We start from the raw sequence: 20,951 nt of genomic DNA on the forward strand, positions 1-20,951 counted from the left end.
ACTACATGAATTATGTTATACGGTGCCCCAATATAAGCGAACGCTATGTTGGTGAAGTCCTATGCACGAAAGCTGTCAACAGTTTATAGGAGAAGTGCATTGCGGGTAGCTTATGCCTCTTAAACAGTATTAGAAGAAGCAGTGTGCATTATTTCAAGTATGCCGCCTATTGACCTTCTAGCAACAGAACGAAAGAATATATACGAAGAAAATCGTTTCTCGTTCGAACCGTTTTTGCCGAGAAAGTTGAGGTAGAGACTAAGGTATCCGTATGCCTATTTCGTAGCCGTACTGCCGGGTATTAGATTTGCTCTAGCCGCGAAGCCATTGTAAGTACGAATGTAAGTTTCTTAGTTAAAAATAAAAGAATTGTGATTTTAGTGTATTAAAATAAAGTGTCTAGATCCCACGATCGTTTGTCCAGGTCCATGTATTTTTACAGACGATGGCTGTGTCAATCTCTGTCTCACGGACATACTGGCTTAGTAGGTCCTGTGCAGTCGCGCAGTGGTTTATATTTAACTGCACTATTTTCATTTTCTTCGTCTGTCAATGGCTTTTACTGCAGCTAGCCAAACTGCACATGCGTAGCTACCTGCTGCGTGGTCACTCTTCCCACCTGTGCCTCCTTTGCAGCGTACGCAGCTGGGTTGGTTCCTACAATTCTTCGCTTCATATCCATCCTTTCCATATTTAAAATAAGACACTTCTATCTTTAGTTACTGTGCAGTTTTTGCCGAAATGGCCAAAACCTAGGCATTTATAACACCTAATCGGCTTGTTTTTGCGGTTAGCCACCTGGATCCTACAGTTGACCTATCCTATTCTGATTTTCTGTAGCTTAGTGATATTAGAAGATATTTTATTTCTTCTCTTCTCTCCGGCCGGTTGAGGAGACCTCAACGCGCTAATAAGCATTCCCCTATCCGCCACCCAGAGGACTCGCCACATATAGTGCGGCAGCTAGCTAGGTTTCCGTAGCCTTTTCAAACGGGACGACTCCACATAAGTTTTTCTAATGTATTTTTGCCTGCTGAATCCAAAATTTGAGGGTAAAGTGTAAAAAAAATGGCTGGTTATTTGTTATAAACAATTTTCCGGAAAATTGTTGCAAAATTATTACTTTTCTTTACTAAAAAATATTTTTTCAGATTTCCTGTATAATTTTAAGCAGAAAGTGTTCTTATACATTTTTCCGTAAAATGCATCGTTTCTCTTTAAAACAAGATTAAAGCTTTAAAAATGCAACGGTTTTTTTACTTTTCCCATATGAATTTATGAAACTTCAATGATTTTTCTACGTGAAACAATGCATTTTACGGAGAATTGTATAAGAACACTTTTTTCTTATATTTTTACAAGAAATCTAAAAAAATATTTTTAAGTACGGAAAAGTGAAAATTTTTCAACAATTTTCCGAAAAAATGATTAACAAATAACCTGCCATTTTTTTACACTCCACCCTCAAAATTCGGATTCAGCAGGCAAAAATACATTAGAAAATCCTAGGTGGAGTCGTTCCGTTTAAAAAGGCTACGGGAACCTAGCTGGCTGCCGCACTAATACGGGGTATCGGCATCATCGCGCGGACTCTGGTAAGCTCTACACATTATATTATTAATTATTGCAACAATGTATAATGATGTATTATGAAAGTCCGGCCTGAACTCAGAAATAACACAGGTTTTCCGAAATGGTATGTGTTTAATATCGGGGCCAGATACGGTTCCGAAAAAAAAAAATTAATTGTTTTTTTACTTACCTTAAACTAAATATGTAAGACTTCTAATAAACTTACAGTGGCGTTTATTTCATGTCTTAATAATTTTTGAAATATTTTTATGATTTGCAATAATGTGATTAATTTATCACTATAAGTAGTATAATTTACTTTGTGAATGTCTCAAATGCTACAGACGATTTGTTGACATTTATATTTCTTTTCAGATATTTTTGCTGACTTACTACCAATGGTTGTCCATAATGCAATTTCAAATTATGAATCTCGAAAATCAGACTTGGTTAATTGTGAAATTGCTAAACTGCGCAATTTACGGCAACTTTTGAATGGGTAAGGCCTTATGAGATTATATTATTTCCTTCTATGTTTAAGTAAATGCAATATTTTTTAAAGTGACTTCTAAGTTGTGGAATGTTTTAAGCGGTCACCAAGTTATGGGGTTTAGGTAGCAACGCTAAGGTACGGTGTTTCCGAAGTGACCGTTCCAGACCTAGTTGTGGGGTTTCCGAAACAACCGTTAAGTAAAGTATTTCAAAAATTAAACATGCTTCAGTGATAGCAACCGTTATGAATCAAGCAGATACAGCGAAATTGATTCTTCCTAAAAGCTAAGAAAAATTTACTTCGTCATAGCGATTTTGCTCAGCTTCATTTTTTCACGGTTAAATATACTAAAATTTAAGTTATAATGAATACATCTTTGCATCATATATATATATATATATATATATATATATATATATATATATATATATATATATATATATATATATATATATATATATAATATATATATATATATATATATATATATATATATATATATATATATATATATATATATATATATATATATATATATATATATATGTGTGTGTGTGTGTGTGTGTGTGTGTGTGTGTGTGTGTGTGTGTGTGTGTGTGTGTGTGTGTGTGTGTGTGTGATTGTCAAAGTATATAAAAACATACCATATCGGACATTTATTTTGAAATTTACAAGGATGTTGGAGTTACTATAGCGTTATCGTAATTATTATTCGCATATCATTCTTTATTGTACAGCTTAATGTGTAACTGTACTCGCTGAAGTATCAGTATGAATGGAAATTATTTGTTGAGTTTTTGTAGGTGGCTAATAAGTTTTCTTATATTTATCATGTTCGTTTGTCTGTATCTCCTGGCTTGTGTTATTTTTGGGATTTCTTTTTCGTGCAGAAAAATGTGGCTGTCTCGGGGACAGCCGATAGAAGTGAATACTTAAATAGATGGTGTGGAATTTTGGAAAATTTTTAATAGTTTTGTTGTCAGAGAATCAAACGTATACAAAGTGAGAAATGTACTAGTCTTCGCAGCGGGACTGCAAATGTACTTTATAGTCTTTGACGCGAGAGTTCAAAATGGCAAAACTAATATGAATTAGTCTTCGACGCAAATTAAAATGCGTCTTCGTTGAGTGCAAAGTACTAATCTACAAGGATACATTTAATTGTGACTTTTTTGATAAATTTTTATAATTTTGCTTCCTCCTAGAGGAAGCTTTGTAATAGTAAAATTTTGAGTTTCTTCAAAACTTCTAGAAAATACTTTTTGGTGTGTTAGAAGTTCAAATCAAATGTTTTTAATTTTAAAATGTCCGGATGGATGTCCGTATGGATGTCCGTATGTGTGTGTATGTGTGTGTATGTGTGTGTGTGAGGATGTGTGTGTATGTATACCGTAATATTTCTGGGACTACTCCGTCAATATCAATAAAATTTGACATGAATATATATTTTTAGATTTTAAATTCGGGAAAAACAGTTATTTACCATTTTCTCAACAACATTTTTTTATGGCCATTTTTTTATTTTTGAAAAACACTATTTTGCGTTTTTTTCAATCATCCAATTGTTACAAACAATTCAGCTATAAAGCATTTGAAAGAGAATAAAATCACCTACTTTTCCTCGTTTGGTGCTCGGGATCGACCGCTTTGTTCGGCAGATAAAATAAAAAAGGTGATTTTTTTTTTAATTCATGTCTCCGAAAGTAAACATCATAACCTCGCGAAAAAAATTATGTCGATGGGTCACGTGTCAAACTATATCTCATTAAAATTTCAAGTGACTTGATAACTTATTTTTTCATTAATAAATCGAAAACTGAAAAAAAGGTTTTTTTTTGTGCCTCGATTGTGGATGAAAAAAGGCCTCATTGTACTTGAGATTTCGGAAAAAAGTAAAAAAAGAAATATTTTATCTGTTTTGGCTAAGTTCATTGCTCAGCTTTCAAACCCCCATGGTTCGTAAAATATCAAATGAGTTGTTTTTTTTGTGCCTGGATTACGGACGTAAAAACGCCTTATTGTACTTGAGATTTTAGGAAAAAGTAGATGTTTTATGTGTTTTGGCTAAGTTCATTGCACAGCTTTCAAACCTCCATGGTTCGTAAAATATCAAGGTTTTAATTTTTTTTTGGAAATTTTTTGATTTCGTCAAGCGGTCAAGTAAAGAGCTAAAATGTAAAAATCGTTTTCTCGAAAATTGCGCGAGCGACCTATCTAATGAATAGCCTGTTGTTTTGATGGTTAGGTTAGTTAGAAACACATGTAAATATGCGTGAATTTCTGTGAAAAAAATTGACGACAGTGTTAGTATTCTATAATAAAAAACAGAGTCTACAAACTTTTGGACAATGAACTATCCAAAACTTATATTAAATTATGTGTCAAAAACCGTCTCATACATTAGCAAGCATATATAGAGATATTAAAACAATATTTTATTTATTGGACATATAAATTGAGTTGGATTAAGCTACGTGCCAATGAATTGGCAGCGGTTTTGATTTAGTGATTTTGATGCGTAAATCGCCGCCATTTTCTTATTTTTCTAACTTAATAGCAACTTCGACAGAGAGTTAAAAAATCTTAGGTGAAGTAATCATTGATCAACTAGTAAATTTAGGATAGGCAAAATATAATACGAATAAAGAAAATATAATAAGAATAATAGTATCGTACGATATTTTATGACACAACTTGCGTAATCCGAGATCTAAAGAGTGCATTTTTGCACGAGCGTGCGGTAAATCGAGGTTTACGCCAGGGCGTGTCATACAGTGATAATGTTTACCGCAATAAGTCAATAATGTTTACCTACAAACGTTTTGCGCATATTAAAAAAGTGACGTCGTCTAGTTGACGCAAAAAAATTGAAGTACCATGAAAAGGTACCGCTATATTAGCGCGTCCGAAATACGAGACAATCCGATAGCCGCTTGCAGCGTGTGTAAGTAAGTGCGGCTGATATGTAAGGGAAGAGATGAGCTGTGCGAGCATGCTAACATGCGTGGCGAAGTGTGCGTGGTGGAGGGAAAAAGCTGTTGTTGCTTTCATGACGATCGGTCTGTCGCACCGCCGTGACGTTCGCCGCTCGCCGATTTACTCCCCAGTAAAATGTGTACCCGGCGAGCCTATAGAAGTATTTACTTCAAAACTCTCAAGATAATTACTACGTAACTTGTCATGACTGTTTTATTTTGTTTATTGGTGAACAACTAGAATTTTCTCTTTACGTATTTTATTATAACGTCATATAAACACCATTAGTACAATGAAATAGTCATGGCAAGTTACGTAGTAAGTATCTTGAGTATTCTTCCTAATTGATCAGTATATAATTTAACTTTAAGTTGAGTAAGCCCTTTATTGACCAAAAAAAATTTTGTTGTTTCATTATGATTAAATATAATAAACTTGACTTTAGTTGATTGATCTCAGTTCTTTTTTATCTGTTATTTTGTTGCGGAATATATCAAACTCGCCTAACCTTTTACTTTTTCAAAAGTTAATTTTCATTTTTATGTTATTAAAGGCGTGTTTTTAAAAAAGTTAAGAAAAATGTGTAAAAATTTTTATTTTTTAACAATTAAAAAAAATTTGGTTAAATTAAATTATTGAAAAACAAAAATATTGGAGCTCACAGCCAGAGTTTTCATGTTATCATCCTGATGGTAACACCAGTACTGGCCCTCATTATTTGAAATTTATAAATTTTACTTATTTTAAACAACTTATAATAAATATATTAAAGGTTACAAATTTTGAATGATTATCACCTGATTATCAGTTGATTATCATCTGATTTTTTTCACAGTCCTTTTTTACATTTTGTGTACGCGTTTTTTTATAGCGATTGTTTAGTTTTGAGATTTCAGTTTTTTCTAATAAAGTTATTGGAAAAGTTAATAAATGTAAATTGCTTAATATGTACCTGAAAAAGAATAAAATTGCCTATCTTTTTACCGCGAAATATTTATATTACGTTCGTCGTTCTTTTATTATACAGCATAAACCGCAATTTGTCAAAATTGTTTTAACTTGAAAACTAAATTTTGAATCATTTCATGAAGTAGATCCTGAGAGAAACATCAAAAACTGAAAATAGTCGTTTTTATACGTGACGCGATAACTGTAGTAAAAACGCAATAATCAATTTAAAATTCTGGATTTTGTCAGCATTATATAGCACCTTAATCCCTCTCTTTCGGTTGTTTGTGATATGATTGGGGATACCACTTTAAACAAAGTTTTATATCATTTATTTCTACATGTAAATCTCATTAAATGGCGAGGTATAAAACATTGTTTTAAGAATATGTAAAAGAAAATTGAAAATTATTTTAACTTAGTTAATAAAAAAATGCTGAGATAAGAAAACTGTTACATTTCCTTACAAAAAAAAAATAATAATAATAACGAGCCGATATATCTATCTCTTGGTGGTGAGGAAACGATATCATCAAAATGTAATACAAAGATTACGTTAAATAACATTCTTTAAAGTGTCTAAGAAAATAAGACATGATGGTATATATATATATATATATATATATATATATATATATATATATATATATATATATATATATTGCAACGGGTGAGACTTTTGACGTGAGAGGAGAAAATCACAAAAGGAGACGCCGGGACCGAGAATCGATCCGGCGCTCCTGAGATCTCTAGGCGCGCGTGCTACCGCTTGAGCCAACGCCGCCCTATTTCGTCACTCGCTATCCTGCCTCGATTACCGGCGTGGCGAGGGACGTTGTTCCTCGTTACAATATATAATTGATCATGTATATATAATTGATTCGAAATAATTTTATCTACTAAACGAAAAAGTACAAAAATTTCATAGAATTATATATAGAGTAAAAACAATCCCCTATTATATTAAAGAGAAATCCGTTTTGGCGTTCTCCGTTTCTCCGGTTCTCCCGTTCACCGGTCCTCCGGTTCTCCGGTTCTCCGGTTCTCCGGTCCACCGGTTTTCCGAGTTCATAATTTTTTTATGAATTTGAGTGACCTCTCTATTATATCAAATCTCATTTGAATCATCAATTAATTATCAATCTTGTGCAATAGCATCGACTTAAAGGTAACGGTTTCAGACCCCTCTCACCGATCGCCAAAGCGATCAGCGTTCCTCCATTGAAACCCATAAAGTCAATATATGCACAAGGTTGTAGTTATTAAAATTATTAAACAAACTTTATATGAGAAATAATATAAACTAGCAGGGTCACCTCACTCCTAACGTCGCTCAGTCGATGTTAGGTATAAATGTTTATAGCTCCGAGGAAAATTTAAAGAAAATGATATTGTAATGATATACACAAAAAATTACAAGGTTGCGCGAGTTTGATTAATTTTGTGTGCATGTTAATACCATAATGTGTAATGAGTTACAAATGTAATATAATAGTATGTACACTCGGTGGTAGTTGATTCTCGTGAAACGTTTTTGAAATCATGCTTTTTGATTGGTTAAGAGTTTTGAATCCGCAAACCTGATTAGAAGATTTCTAAAAACGTTCCACAAAAATCAACTACCACTAAGTGTATGTATGTCAATTGAAACGAAATTACATATTAAAAATCAAGTAAGATTAATCAAATTAAGTCGAGTTTATAACAATATTTTTGCAATTATAATATAACACAAACTCAAAATTGTTATGTTCAATGATGGGCTCAGTTTAATATTTATGAAACAGGCAAGGTAAGATACGTAGTAAGTACACAAGGATGGTTTGTATCTGATCAATATATTATTTAAATTTTTAGTTAGCAATTATTTGATTCAGAACTTAATTGATCCCAACAATTCTGTGTTTGTTATATGATAAATAAAATAATATTGTAATATTACTATAATATTGTACAACTTATATTATTTAATATACTATAATTTACTATATTCGATTGATCATTTTTCTTTTTAGATCTGTAATTTTGTTTCAATCGAAATTATTATGTTCATACTATTATTGACATGCACTGTAATATAGAATAAATTAAACTCGGCTAACCGTTTACTTTTGTTGAAAGTTAATATTTTTGAGACATTACATATTTTTTTTTAATCAAACTTATTAGAAGTATCTGAAATATGGTCTAGAAATAAAATGTATGTTTTATAAACAGTTTTAATTACAAACAAAACACCGTTAATGGACTTGACATTGACAATTTTTTAATCATAATTGATTTTATGTAATCGAACTATGTAAAAAATGTAGTTCGATTAATGAAAAAAAAAATTACATTAATTGAAGTTTCTCATTAAGTTATTTTTTGATATATTGCAACTGTAGAAAATTCTCAAATTTTCAGTCCGCGGGCTCCGCCTCAATCAGTTACGCCAGTGACGTAAGCTCGCGGAGCGTGACTAGATTAATACGCACTATTATATTATTTGTACGAAAAAGATATGAGAGGTTTCACATGTTGCTAATATAAATCTAAAAAAACTAAACCATACATTGTAAATTACGATCAATAAACGAACGCATTTACCGATAATCTATTGTCATTTCATCGCCCCGATATTTTCGCAGCAATCGTGAACTTAACACCTCACGAAGAACAAAACCTTCGACTCTCACAGGTAACATTTGTACGATAATATTCATATATTACAATAGCAGTCCGCGCATGCGTACAAATATTTTATAGGATAATATTTGTAGATTTTTCTAGTCTGCGACAATATACAGGGTGTTTCATTTTAATCCGACCACGACAAAAAACCATGGAAAAACTAAGTTTAACGAAAAATGACCTTGACAAAAGTTGAAGGGAGCAAAAGGGGCCATCTAATGACACCAACACCTTTGATCTTGAACTCGATTTTCAAGGTCATTTGAAGGTCATTGTATTTTTTTAACGGGAACCCCTATTTTTGACCTCGGAATACGGAGCAGCGGAAAAAATTACGTCGGAAATGACATTTCAAGTTTGCCTTAGTGACCTTGAGAAGGTCAATTCAAGGTCAAATAAGAAGTATCAGCCTAAGATTGTTTTCCTTTCAATTTTTTCGTAGAATTATCATTTTGTTATTGTAATAAACATTAAGAGAATAATTGACTTAAAATGTGATTATTAAAATGTGAATATATATATGCGTAAAAGTTGTTTCATTGATCAGTCTGCTCGAATCTTTCGATATAGTATGATCTGTAAATCATAAACATTTCGTACGATAATATTCCTATAAGTTTATGTGCTATATTTTTCTAATATAGTATTTGACGCAGAAAATCATAGTGTCAAAGCCGACTGAACTTTGGAAGGCAGTGTAATTTAAATATATATATATTTTGTAACGAGATACGAGTCTCGCACATGTAAATACGTGTGAAGGCGGCCGCAATAGACGCGGATTGAGCGCGCGCGTGCAACGTCCGCAAGGCGAGTCCGCACGAGCGCGGAGCGCGGCAGCCAGCGAGCGACTTAACGGCGACGCGCCGCGCGCCTTTATAAGGCGGATCGCGCGGCGCAACGGAGGAATTGCCATCGTGAGCACACGAGGCAACCCGGAACACCCGAACAACACCGAGCCTCGTCTACGTGAGCACACGTGGGCGACACCCCGTGCCACCGTAAAATCCTAACCTACATTCCGACACATTGCTGCCTCCCTCTGCCACTGTGAGCCCATAGCCAAAATACTTTCACACCGCTTTGTATCTTTAACTTCATATAGTACATTATAATTTTAAAGGCAAATAAGTCCTTTCAAATCAGTTGTACTCTAAAATTATTTGTCACTAGAATATTTCAAGGACACTACGTCTTTGAGAAAATTCTAGAAAAAGATAATATCTTAAACAGTAATACATCTGTTAAAGTTAAAATCCTAAAATAAAATACAAACATAAAATTTACTTACAGCTATATTAGTCTTGGTTACAATATGCCAAGTGCAAATTACTAAGAATCAAAAACACATAAAATAAAATTCTAAATAAGAAGAGATTCAAATACTATGACATCCCGGACCACTAAATAATAATATTCAAATAGAGCTCCGTCGGAGCGTTTTACTGCCTGCTAATGTATGAGGCGGTTTTTGATACATAATTTAATATAAGTTTTGGATGGTTCATTGTCCAAAAGTTTGCGGACCCCTCTGTTTTTCTATTGTAGAATACGAACACTGCTGTCAATTTTTTTTCACAGCAATTAACGCATATTTACATGTGTTCCTAACCAACCTAACCATTAAAATAACAGGCTATTCATTACATAGGTCGCTCGCCCAATTTTCGAGAAAACGATTTTTACATTTTAGCTCTTTACTTGACCGCTTGACGAAATCAAAAAAAAATTAAAACCTTGATATTTTACGAACCATGGGGGTTTGAAAGCTGTGCAATGAACTTAGCCAAAACACATAAAACATCTACTTTTTCCTAAAATCTCAAGTGCAATAAGGCGTTTTTACGTCCGTAATCCAGGCACAAAAAAAACAACTCATTTTTTCAGTTTTCGATTTATTACTGAAAAAATAAGTAGTCAAATCACTTGAAATTTTAATGTGATATAGTTTGACACGTGACCCATCGACATAATTCTTTTCGCGAGGTTATAATGATTAGTTTCAGGGATATGAATTAAAAAAAAAATTACGTCTTTCAGTTTATCTGCCGAACAAAGCGGTCGATCCCGACGACCAAACAAAGGAAAGTAGGTCATTTTATTCTCTTTCAAATGCATTAGCTGAAATGTTTGTAACAATGGGATGATTGAAAAAAACGCAAAATAGTGTTTTTCAAAAATCGAATGCCCATAAAAAAAAATAGTTGAGAAAATAAAAAATAACTGTTTTTCCCGAATTCAGAATCCAAAAATATATATGCATGTAAAATTACGGTATACACATACATTCATACGGACATTTACTAAAAACACTTGATTCGAACTTCTAACACACTAAAAAGTATTTTCTAGAAGTTTGGACGAAACTCAATATTTTACTATTACAAAGCTTCCTCTAGGAGGATGCAAAATCCGGACGGACGGACATTTTTTAAGTTCTTTTGATGCTGAAAACTAATTGAAATTTGATACATTTGACATTTTTTTCGGTAACTTGAATGATTTAAGTTCAAAGAACATTTCTACCGTAAAATAGATAAATAATAAATTTTTTTACGATTTTTGGAGGGTTTTTACACAATTGACCAAATATAAAATTTTAATATTGTGTAGATGACCCTACGTTTCGATCGGAGCCTTATATAAGATGCAAAATTAGAAATTTATCTCGAACTAGCGCGCCACACGCGGCCTTACGGCCACGGTGGCTTGCCGCCTTGCATCGACCACAGGTTAAACACAGGACTTCGCTTGTACAATTCAAAAACTTTCGTGATACCGTGTGCTGTGCTGTGTCCAGCGGATCGAATTGTAAAAATCGAATCAATACGCTCAAATTAATTTACTAAAATATATACGTCGAGTATTATATACGTATCTACTACGGTAAAAAACTAGTATTTTTCACATTTACTATGAAAATTTCTTTTAGATTAAATTTATAAAACTCAAAATTAAAATTATAAGTCGTATTAGACATAAAATGAAAAATAAGCAATTTTATGAAAAAATGGTAAAAATTTTGTTTTAGTATTTTGCTTATAACTTTGCGGGAAATTTGTTATACATTTTTAAATTATATATTTTTACCAGTGAATAAGCATTTGGTTAATAAAGAAAACCGTCTTTGTAGAGCGATCACGTTCATGAAATGTTACAAATAAAAAGATAAAATATTAATTATTCTCTACTCTATTAATACATCTCGAATTTTCTAATTCTACAAAAATTTAATATAAGATACAAATAATGAAAAGAAAGAGGATTATTAAATAATACAATAGCAACCATTAGTAATACATTCAATAATGAAATAAGTTTGGTACAGTGCATGTGTAAGTTTTATTGCTTATATTAACACTAACACAAATTGTTTTATGTCAGTTGCTTGTACATATTCTTCTTATATTTTTTTAATAATTTGCAGTTGCCTACAATGGTCACAAAAACAATTACGTGTGCGCACAATATTACAAATCATAATTTTTTTTTTTGTTCTATCATCAGCAATGAAACAACAAATACTTATATACATTTGATTTTTCAATTGAGCAAAAGAATAGTTTGAGCGTCGATTTGGTTTTAAATATGAACCATACAGACAATTATTTCTTACTATTTCGTGAAACATTAAAGAATTTCCTAGTAGCTGTAAATTAATAATCATATCATGAGAAGGGTTACTTCCTTTACTAAAATAACTTACTTGTAAGTTACTTTAAATGTAATTTAAAGTAACTTATAAGTAATTTTGCTAATGTGTATAAGTTAGGTAAACATTTAAACGGACTGTCAGTTTATTTGATTTCGTTAAAATATTATTATTTGTGTTAATCGTATATTAATTTTATGTCGTAATATAATAGTGAATAGATAGTGTTAATACCTCTCTATATAGTAAACAAAATTTCCCCGCTGCTTCCGCCGTTTCATGAATTTTCCCCGTCATTTACTCTCTCTCTCTCTCTCTCTCTCTCTCTCTCTCTCTCTCTCTCTCTCTCTCTCTCCCTCCCCCCTCTCTCTCTCTCAATTACTCCCTTAGTCATACTTCTTTAGTAAAAATCATCTCAATTATTATTTATACTAGGGGGGTACCCTTTCTGCTCGCTTCGCTCGTCAACCCCCATTTATAAATTTTAGTGTTTGAAAGATAGATAGTAGAAATATGAAAACTTTAAGAGTATTTTTAAATATTTTATTATTTTTGCTTGGATGTTAATATACAATATATTATATTGGCTATAGAAACAAAATATTTTACAAAAGTTTGTTTATTGTTTATAATTACACCTGGTAATCATTTATTAATTTTCATTTGAAATTTCAAAATATTCGAAACGTTTTCAATAATATAATTTGGAATTTGTTCTAATTCAGTAGAAATTTTTATTTTATCATTATTAATTTCGTGATTTAACTCTATCTTGTCATATAATTGTTTGATATTATGTTCTTGGAATTCTAACATGGATTCATTTAAATAAGTATAATATTCTTGCTCAAATCCAATATGATCATCTATAAGTTGTTGATTTCTATAAGCTGATTCAAATCTAATTTGATCATTTATAGCTCGTTCATAATCTTCATACTATTCAACTTATTAAATGAAAGAAGAAGAACACTTATTAAATGTTATTATATTAAAGGGGTCTGACACCCAACTTTTACCGACAGTACGAGTGCTGGGTAGAAAATTACTTAAAATTAAAGAAATAGAATGAATTATGTAAAACCAAGAGTTAGTTACCCTTCCTTTTATAAAAATCTATCGCCGTACCAAGTTTCAAAAAAAAATATTAACGCAATAACCCTGGTAGAAACGTAAAGAACTGATTCGCTATCGGTTGGCCAAATCCGAACGACTTGGCCAACGGTTTAACCCACGGTTACCCTTAAATACTGCTTATTTCGTCACATTACAAGCGGTCCGGTTGGTAAACAGATGGTTAAATTTGAAATACTCGTTTGAGGTTAGATTCGATTTAGGAAACCTACGTAGCGCGCTCCGTGACTTTCGATGTGTAGATGTAAGTTCTTTTTAAAGATGATGAGTACGTCACTCTGGTCTCTCGTAGACGATGTCAAGGTCTTCGACGAAAGGAAAATAATATAAAATGTAGGTAGCGCGCTCTGTGGAAATAATTACTATACAAGCTTCAAAATATAATTGAAAATATTTTGGAAAATTTTTGAAAAATTTCGGAACATTTTGAAAATGTTTAAAATTTCCGCAATTTTATATTTCACTAATAAACTGCGATGTGTACTCAGAACTAGACTGGGTATAGAAATCATTACTAGCCGCTGAGATTCTTGAAGACCTGGACATCGTCTACGAGACTCGCGGGTAACGTGTCCATCATCTTCCAGCAGAACTTACACCTACACACCGCAAACTACGAAGCGCATTACTAAGCCTAACAGATTTTCCCATAATTAACACCTGGACAACATTTTTGAGAGTTCCGGGTGACCTGAACAACACTCACGGTGAACATTCACGTAGACATCAAGAGCTTAGCATATTCTATATATTTATTGTAGGTATATCACAAACCAAAATCATAAATCACTATAATAGTATTAAAATTTCATAACCTCAAATTACTACATTTTAAATTTTCCCGAACCTTTGGTTAAATGTTGGCTAATATTCATGATAAGCATTGGCCAACATTTTTAGCCAATTCTTAATTCACAGGCTATTTCGGTTGGTTTATTTTCTACCAGGGAATAAATGGCATTTGAACGAAAATCAGTAACCGCAGCGAGCATATGCTGAGAATTTCGCATATGCGCGCTGCGGTTACTTATTTTCGTTAAAATGCCATTTATTATTGCGTCAATATATTTATTTGAAACTTGGCACAGCGATAGATGTTTATAAAAGGAAACGCAACTAACTCTTGGTTTTTCATATTTCATTGTACTTCTGTAGTTTCAAGCCATTTTCTGTCGTGCACTTGTTCAGTCGACTCGGTCGGTAAAAGTTGGGTTTCGGACCCCCTTAAACTACTTATCAATCTAATATAGTTCGTATTCAATTGATTCGTAGTAAAGGAACATGGGTTTTAACATGTTAAATTGAACGTAGAACCGTTATCCGAACCAATGCCAAAATCAAGTAAAACATAGGACTGCAGATGGAGCGAATCGTATCTATCGATATGTATGTAAAAATTTTAGAAAATATTCTACAATTTTTTTCGTAAAAGATTTTTTTAATTTTATTCTTTTTCTTTAAGATAATTTTGAATTTCATTTATCTCTTTTTGTTCATTCTAGAAAATACAATAACTCAATTTAAATTATATAAAGAATAAAATTCGTATAATTTAAAAATAATAACATCAATACCTCAATAAGAAATATTTCTGTGCTTGAAATGAGATCTTCTAATTCCATTGCATCCTCGTTAAGAATTATAGAATACTCTTCATTTTTTACTTTTAGAATGTAAGTATTACCTTATAAATTATAATTATTAAAATAAAGAGTTATAAACGTTTAAAATAACATTTTGAATAATTTATTCTTATATATTACCATTTTCTAAAAGATCACCAATAATTTCTAATTTAGTTCCTTTTTCAATATTTGAATTAATATTTTTACCTATGTTTATTGATACATCTAATTTATATTGTCCATCTGTAATAGCTCCAAAGTATTCAAATTCGTTTTTTAATTTTTTAATAAAACTATCACGTAAATAACTGTGAATTTCTAAAAATTAAAATAATTAGTACAAAAATAAATTATCAAAATTAAAAAAAGATTGATTTTTGTATACTTACTTATAAATCCCAATAGCAAAGAAAGATCACGAGAAGAATCTACTAACCGTCAACCCATAAGGAGAAGGACACACTCTAACGTAAGCCGGGTCCATCGGAAGCTGACGGCATATTATACACCGACCGTTCAAATAAACGCTAAAGCCTGTAACACGCCGTACAAGCTCCGTAAAAAATTATGAAAAATAAAAACTAAAATTTACTGATTATCTTTCTAGATTTTACGCGAGTATCTCGCTCACCCCCACTCTCAGCTTGAATAACTCCGCGCCACAGCAAACAGCTAAGCGCAACACCAGCTGCGCCACGAGCCAGCGAGCGGCAGCAGAAGGTAGCTGCAAGAAAGTGGGGAGAGCGCGCAGCACTCTGCGTATACCTATATAGAGCGAGCGACGAGCACAGCGGCGCAATTGTAATAAGAGAAGGAGTAGCGAGCGAGCGGCGGCGCGACGTGCGCATTAAATTATAAGTATATGAATGATTTTTGTAAATAGGTGTAAATGTGTGTGCAGGTATGAATGTGAGAGTTTTCTCGGCGGCGCGATACCCGCTCTTTCCGTGGCCTATATAAGTGCCCGTATGAGCTATCCGAGCTCACTAGCCGAAGCGCAACTTAAGCGCCAGCGCAACTAAAGCGCCTAGTCCCTGCTCTTGAGCAACTTATGCCTTGAGCAGGTAAAAGACTTAGAATATTTTCGAATATTCCTTAGACTTGTAAAATTTTCATATTCTTAAAGACTTATAAATTGAGCTTGTCAAACCTGATAACGCAATTAATGCGTATCAGGTAGTATAAAATCTTAGAATAATTTCGAATCATTTATATACTTAGAAAATCGTGATACAAAGCCAATAACGCAAAATAAAGCGTATTGACTTATAAATATATTGTAAAATCAAAACGAACATACAAAACTTTCTGTTATAGAGAATACTTGCAATTTACGCAATATTCTATCAAAAAAGACATGATTGAATATATTTCATTTATTGAAAAGAAATAACATACTATTATTATTGAAATAACTTTCCACTGCCTGGTATCCCGGACTTACAACATATTATAAAAAAATACTACTATATAGAATCGAATTTCTATTTGTGATCTGCTGTCAGAATTTAGACGCAGATCAGTAAATGATCATTGCTCTTCTCTAAAAACTAAAATCTTATACGCGCATAAGACCAAGAAGAGTAATGACCGTTTCAAGCCGGAAATCCCGTGACAAAGAAACTTACCAGCATCTAGTACCTCTTCTTCTTCAGCCTCACTTTCAGAAACAAACCCATCGTCCTCAGAGTCTGTATCAGAGTCGCTTACAACCTACATCGATAAATAATATAGGACTCGATATATAATTAGAATTCTACTTACGCTTACTTCTTCCTCTTCCACTACATGTCCCCACAAAAACATCGCGCCATAATTTCATTAAATACTTTAAAAGAACGATCAAGAAAAAGTTTATGTTTTGCTTTGTAAAAGCTTCTACACTTTGATAAACAATTTTCCTTGGTTGTATATTTTTAAACAAACGAATTGCGAATCGAATTATCTACAAATTTAAAGAATGGCACAAAGGCAGAACAATGATTTTCTCAGTAAGCACTATCATTCATTATTGCATTCTACATGCTGTATTAAGTAATCCATTAGCAGTAATCAAGGAACAATAATAGAAGGCAGTCAAAAAGATCGAACTGTTTATTATCTTTTATTAATCGAACATTGTTTATTATTCTCCACCTTATTACAAATACGACATTTCCTTGCGTTGAGAACTAAGTCGAACTTGATATGTATAATATATAAAATAAAGGCTCTGTTTCCGTGCTTTCGATCTTTTTGACTGCGGCGGCACTTTTTGTATAATATAATTAAGGGAATCTTTACTACAGAAGTATGACTAAGGGAGTAATTAAGGGGGAAGATTCTTGAAACGGCGGCGGCGAAACTTTTTTTATAATATAGAGAGATACTTACTAGGGGGTACCCCCCCCCCTGCTCGCTTCGTTCGCCAACCACCATTTTTTTTTTTGTTAAAAATGTGGAAAATATATTTATATTAAGTAGGAATTGAGTAGCAGTTTTTTTGTTATACGTAGCATGTACAGCGAATGACCTGCGTAAGTATAAGTAAATAGTAGGTATAAGTAACTTATATTCGTATTACTATTTGTACTCGATTAAATCGTTTCTTTTAGTTTTTGCATTCCGCTCCCACATCTGTTTTTGTGAACGTACTGTAGAAACAAACATAAAGCAACTAATTCAGCGCAATGGTTCACAAGTTGCAACGGGAGCGTCACTTTCCAACAACATTGATGCAAGCTCAAATAAAAACATTGCTCCATTTTTCCCGTCCAGGTATGCTCGGCATTAAGCTATTACACTAACGAGCGCGCGCGAGAGCGTTTTGCAGTATATGGGCTATATCGGAAACTACGCGTGACATGCAGATCGGCGAGAGACTCAACCTCTTGCATTCTCCAAAGACTTGTGAAAATGCAGCCGAAAATTGCGTATTTGCTGCTGCTGCTACTGTGGACAGTTGCCGGATGTGACGCGGTGCTCTCGATCCTGTTCAATACAAGATCGAAGCGGCGTACCATGTGCCGATCACCCTGGAGAACCGACTAGAGACGCCGATCCCGGTCTGGAACACTACGATTCCATACCTATTGCGATTTTATTTTATTATACAAAAATTTTGCCGTCGCTGCCGCCACTGGTTTATAAATTTTGTCTCTCAATTAATGTCCTTTAATTAATGCCTCTCTAATATTATATTTATTATTGTCCTCGATTACTACTACAAGATTACTCGATTCAGCATGTAGAATGGAATAATGGATGATAGCGCCTATTGAGAAAATCATTGCTCTGCCTTTGTGTATTCTTCAAATTTGATTCGCAATTCTTTTGTTAAAAATTTATAACTAAGAAAAATTGTTTTTCGAAGTGTAAAAGCTTTTACAGAGCACAACACAAGCTTTTTCTTGTAAAGAGTTCATTGAACTTCTGACGTGGGTAGTGTTTTTGCGGGGATAAGTTGTGGAAGAGGAACAAGTCAGTGAATGTAAAATCTTTAAAATAAAACCTTCCTCAAAAGGTAAAAGGTAGGCAAGCATAAACTGGTTTTTATTTACTAATTATTTTCTATTTGATGGTGATATAATTCATTCGAATAATTATTTATATAAGTGACAAACTATGGTAAAAAATATATGAAACCAAATAGTTAAATGGCAATTACGTATTTGGAATAAATTTATCAAATTATTCTTTAATACGATTTATAATTTCATTGTTTTCCTAACGTCATTGTTAATTTATTGGCGGTATTCTACACTACTATGAACATACATGATAAACCCGTCGCTTCATAATTTTACGGTGAGATAAAAAGATTAATTTTTCAATGATAATTTTTCATTTTTTAATATCTGCTTTATTATTAATGATGTTGTGTTTCACTAAATTTGAAAGACGTTATAAGTTTCTTTGACAATGTTATTAATTTTTATCAAATCAAACAGTTTACATTAAGAACTATCAACCGACGGGTTAGACGGGATAGATATATTACATTATACCTCACTAACTTAAAAGAGAATCATAAAACTGTTGTTAAAATAGTGAGTAATAGTTTTAGTTCAAAAGCAACCGCCAAATAAGATTTGTGAAATAAATAGATATACACGCTAGAATCTATCTCCACAGCAATACCTACAACCAGTATCCACACATACCTCATAAACTACGGAGTAGTACCCGAAACCCTTGAGTAACGTGTTTCGACTAATTATGCTACAAATCTCCATGAAACTCTTGGATACGACATTCATGCTGTCCACCCTGGGCACCAGGTACCTCGGAGGCCGTTGCTGTCGCAATATTCGTGTTCAGCGACCCCAAAAACCCCCGAGTAACGAGTTTCGACTAATTATGCTACGAATTCCCCTGAAACTCTTGAAGACAACGTTGATACTGTCCACCCTGGGCACCAGATACTTTGGAGGCTGTTACCGTCGCGATATTCGTGTTCAGCGACCCCCAAAACCCCTGAGTAGCAAAGCTGGACTCATTTTCATAAATACTATGCACCGAATGCGTCTATTTATTATATATACATTTTCTTTCTAATTCGATTTGATTTTTCGCGCCACGGAAGTTTCGAGGATAAGAACGAAAGTTGGGAGAAGAAAAAAAATTGAAAAGAAAATCACAACACAAAATTTTGGTCAGCTATAGGATGATAACGGATCGTTCATTTTTTACGAAATTTTTTTAAATAAAAGTTCTTTTAATATCTTTAAAAGTAACGTTGATTCCCCTGATAAAACAACGTATGTTAATAAGATATAAATGTTTGAATATTTTGTAGAGGTTAGAAAACTCTATTTTAAAGAATATAAGGTTGCGATGCGCCCGACAGCCCGTATAGTACTCTAGTACTTATACTTGCCATCGGGGGCGCTGCCGCGCCCCTTGATTCTACTATTATATCAAGTCCTATTACAATTTTCCCATCGCCAATTTTTAATAAAAATGATGAAAAATTATTATTTTCTGATCTCATGTTAGTTTTTAATTTTAATACTTTGAAATCTATCCATAAATCTGAATTTTTAAAAGATTCATTTATAACATTAAATTTAGTGCCATATTTTATAACAGGAATTGTTTGTCTAAAATCGCCACCTAGAATGATTAATTTTCCAACAAAAGGAACGTTTTCTAATTTCCAACCATCACGTATAGTATTATCAACAATTTCTAAATGTTTTTAGGAATCATGGAAGCTTTATCCCTATTAATAATTTCAGATTCTCTAATTTTTTTCTTATCTGATGGGTGTTTTAAATCTGCTGTTTTTATATCTTCTAAATTTAAAGGTAATTCAAGATAATTCATAAGGTAATTCAAAAGTTTTATGGGTTGTCCTTCCTCTAGGTAATAAAATAGAAGCAATACCTGTCCGACACATTGACAAAATTTGTTTTCTTTTAAATTAACAATAATAAATTAAAGTATTGTTGGAATATTGGTGATTCCACACGACACCGAGCCCTGTACGATGGCGCCACAGCGCCCAAGATGTTAAGCCGTCTCAATTACGTGACCCGTGAACGCTCTCCGCTCGCCGCCTCACTGCTTGCCAGCTCCTCAAGCCAGCAACACGCACTCTGCTCACGTCACACGTCTAAGCCCCGTTGTTCTTTTCAAGCTACAATAAAGCCACGTTTATTAATCTTTCTCCTTTTGTGTTTTTAATTTGCGTATCACCTTATTCCCGCTTGTGTCTAGAAAATCCTTATATACCGACAAGTATTATATACAAATGTTTTTCCGGTACCACGAAGTCCACCGATGAATAACATTTTTTCATTTTCAGGAAATTTGGTTGTATAATCAAAAATATATTTTTGATCATTATTAATTTTTTCATATATGTGGAATAGAGGGCGGTATATTGTAAAGTGGC

The 20,951-nt window shown here is 32.9% G+C and overlaps 1 protein-coding gene across 4 annotated transcripts in view; it reads left to right on the forward strand.

Moving 5' to 3' along the window:
• LOC100113816 (programmed cell death 6-interacting protein) overlaps positions 1–20,951 on the forward strand; it is a 374,789-nt gene that overhangs the window by 147,900 nt on the left and 205,938 nt on the right. For all 4 annotated transcript variants that reach the window (XM_031928159.2, XM_031928160.2, XM_031928162.2 and 1 more), the window contains one exon: positions 1,948–2,071. In XM_031928159.2, the coding sequence (XP_031784019.1) occupies positions 1,948–2,071 (124 nt within the window). The remainder of the gene's footprint in view (positions 1–1,947; positions 2,072–20,951) is intronic.

The sequence above is a fragment of the Nasonia vitripennis genome (genome assembly GCF_009193385.2).
Source record: "Nasonia vitripennis strain AsymCx chromosome 4 unlocalized genomic scaffold, Nvit_psr_1.1 chr4_random0004, whole genome shotgun sequence".
NCBI classification, from domain to species: Eukaryota; Metazoa; Arthropoda; class Insecta; order Hymenoptera; family Pteromalidae; genus Nasonia; species Nasonia vitripennis.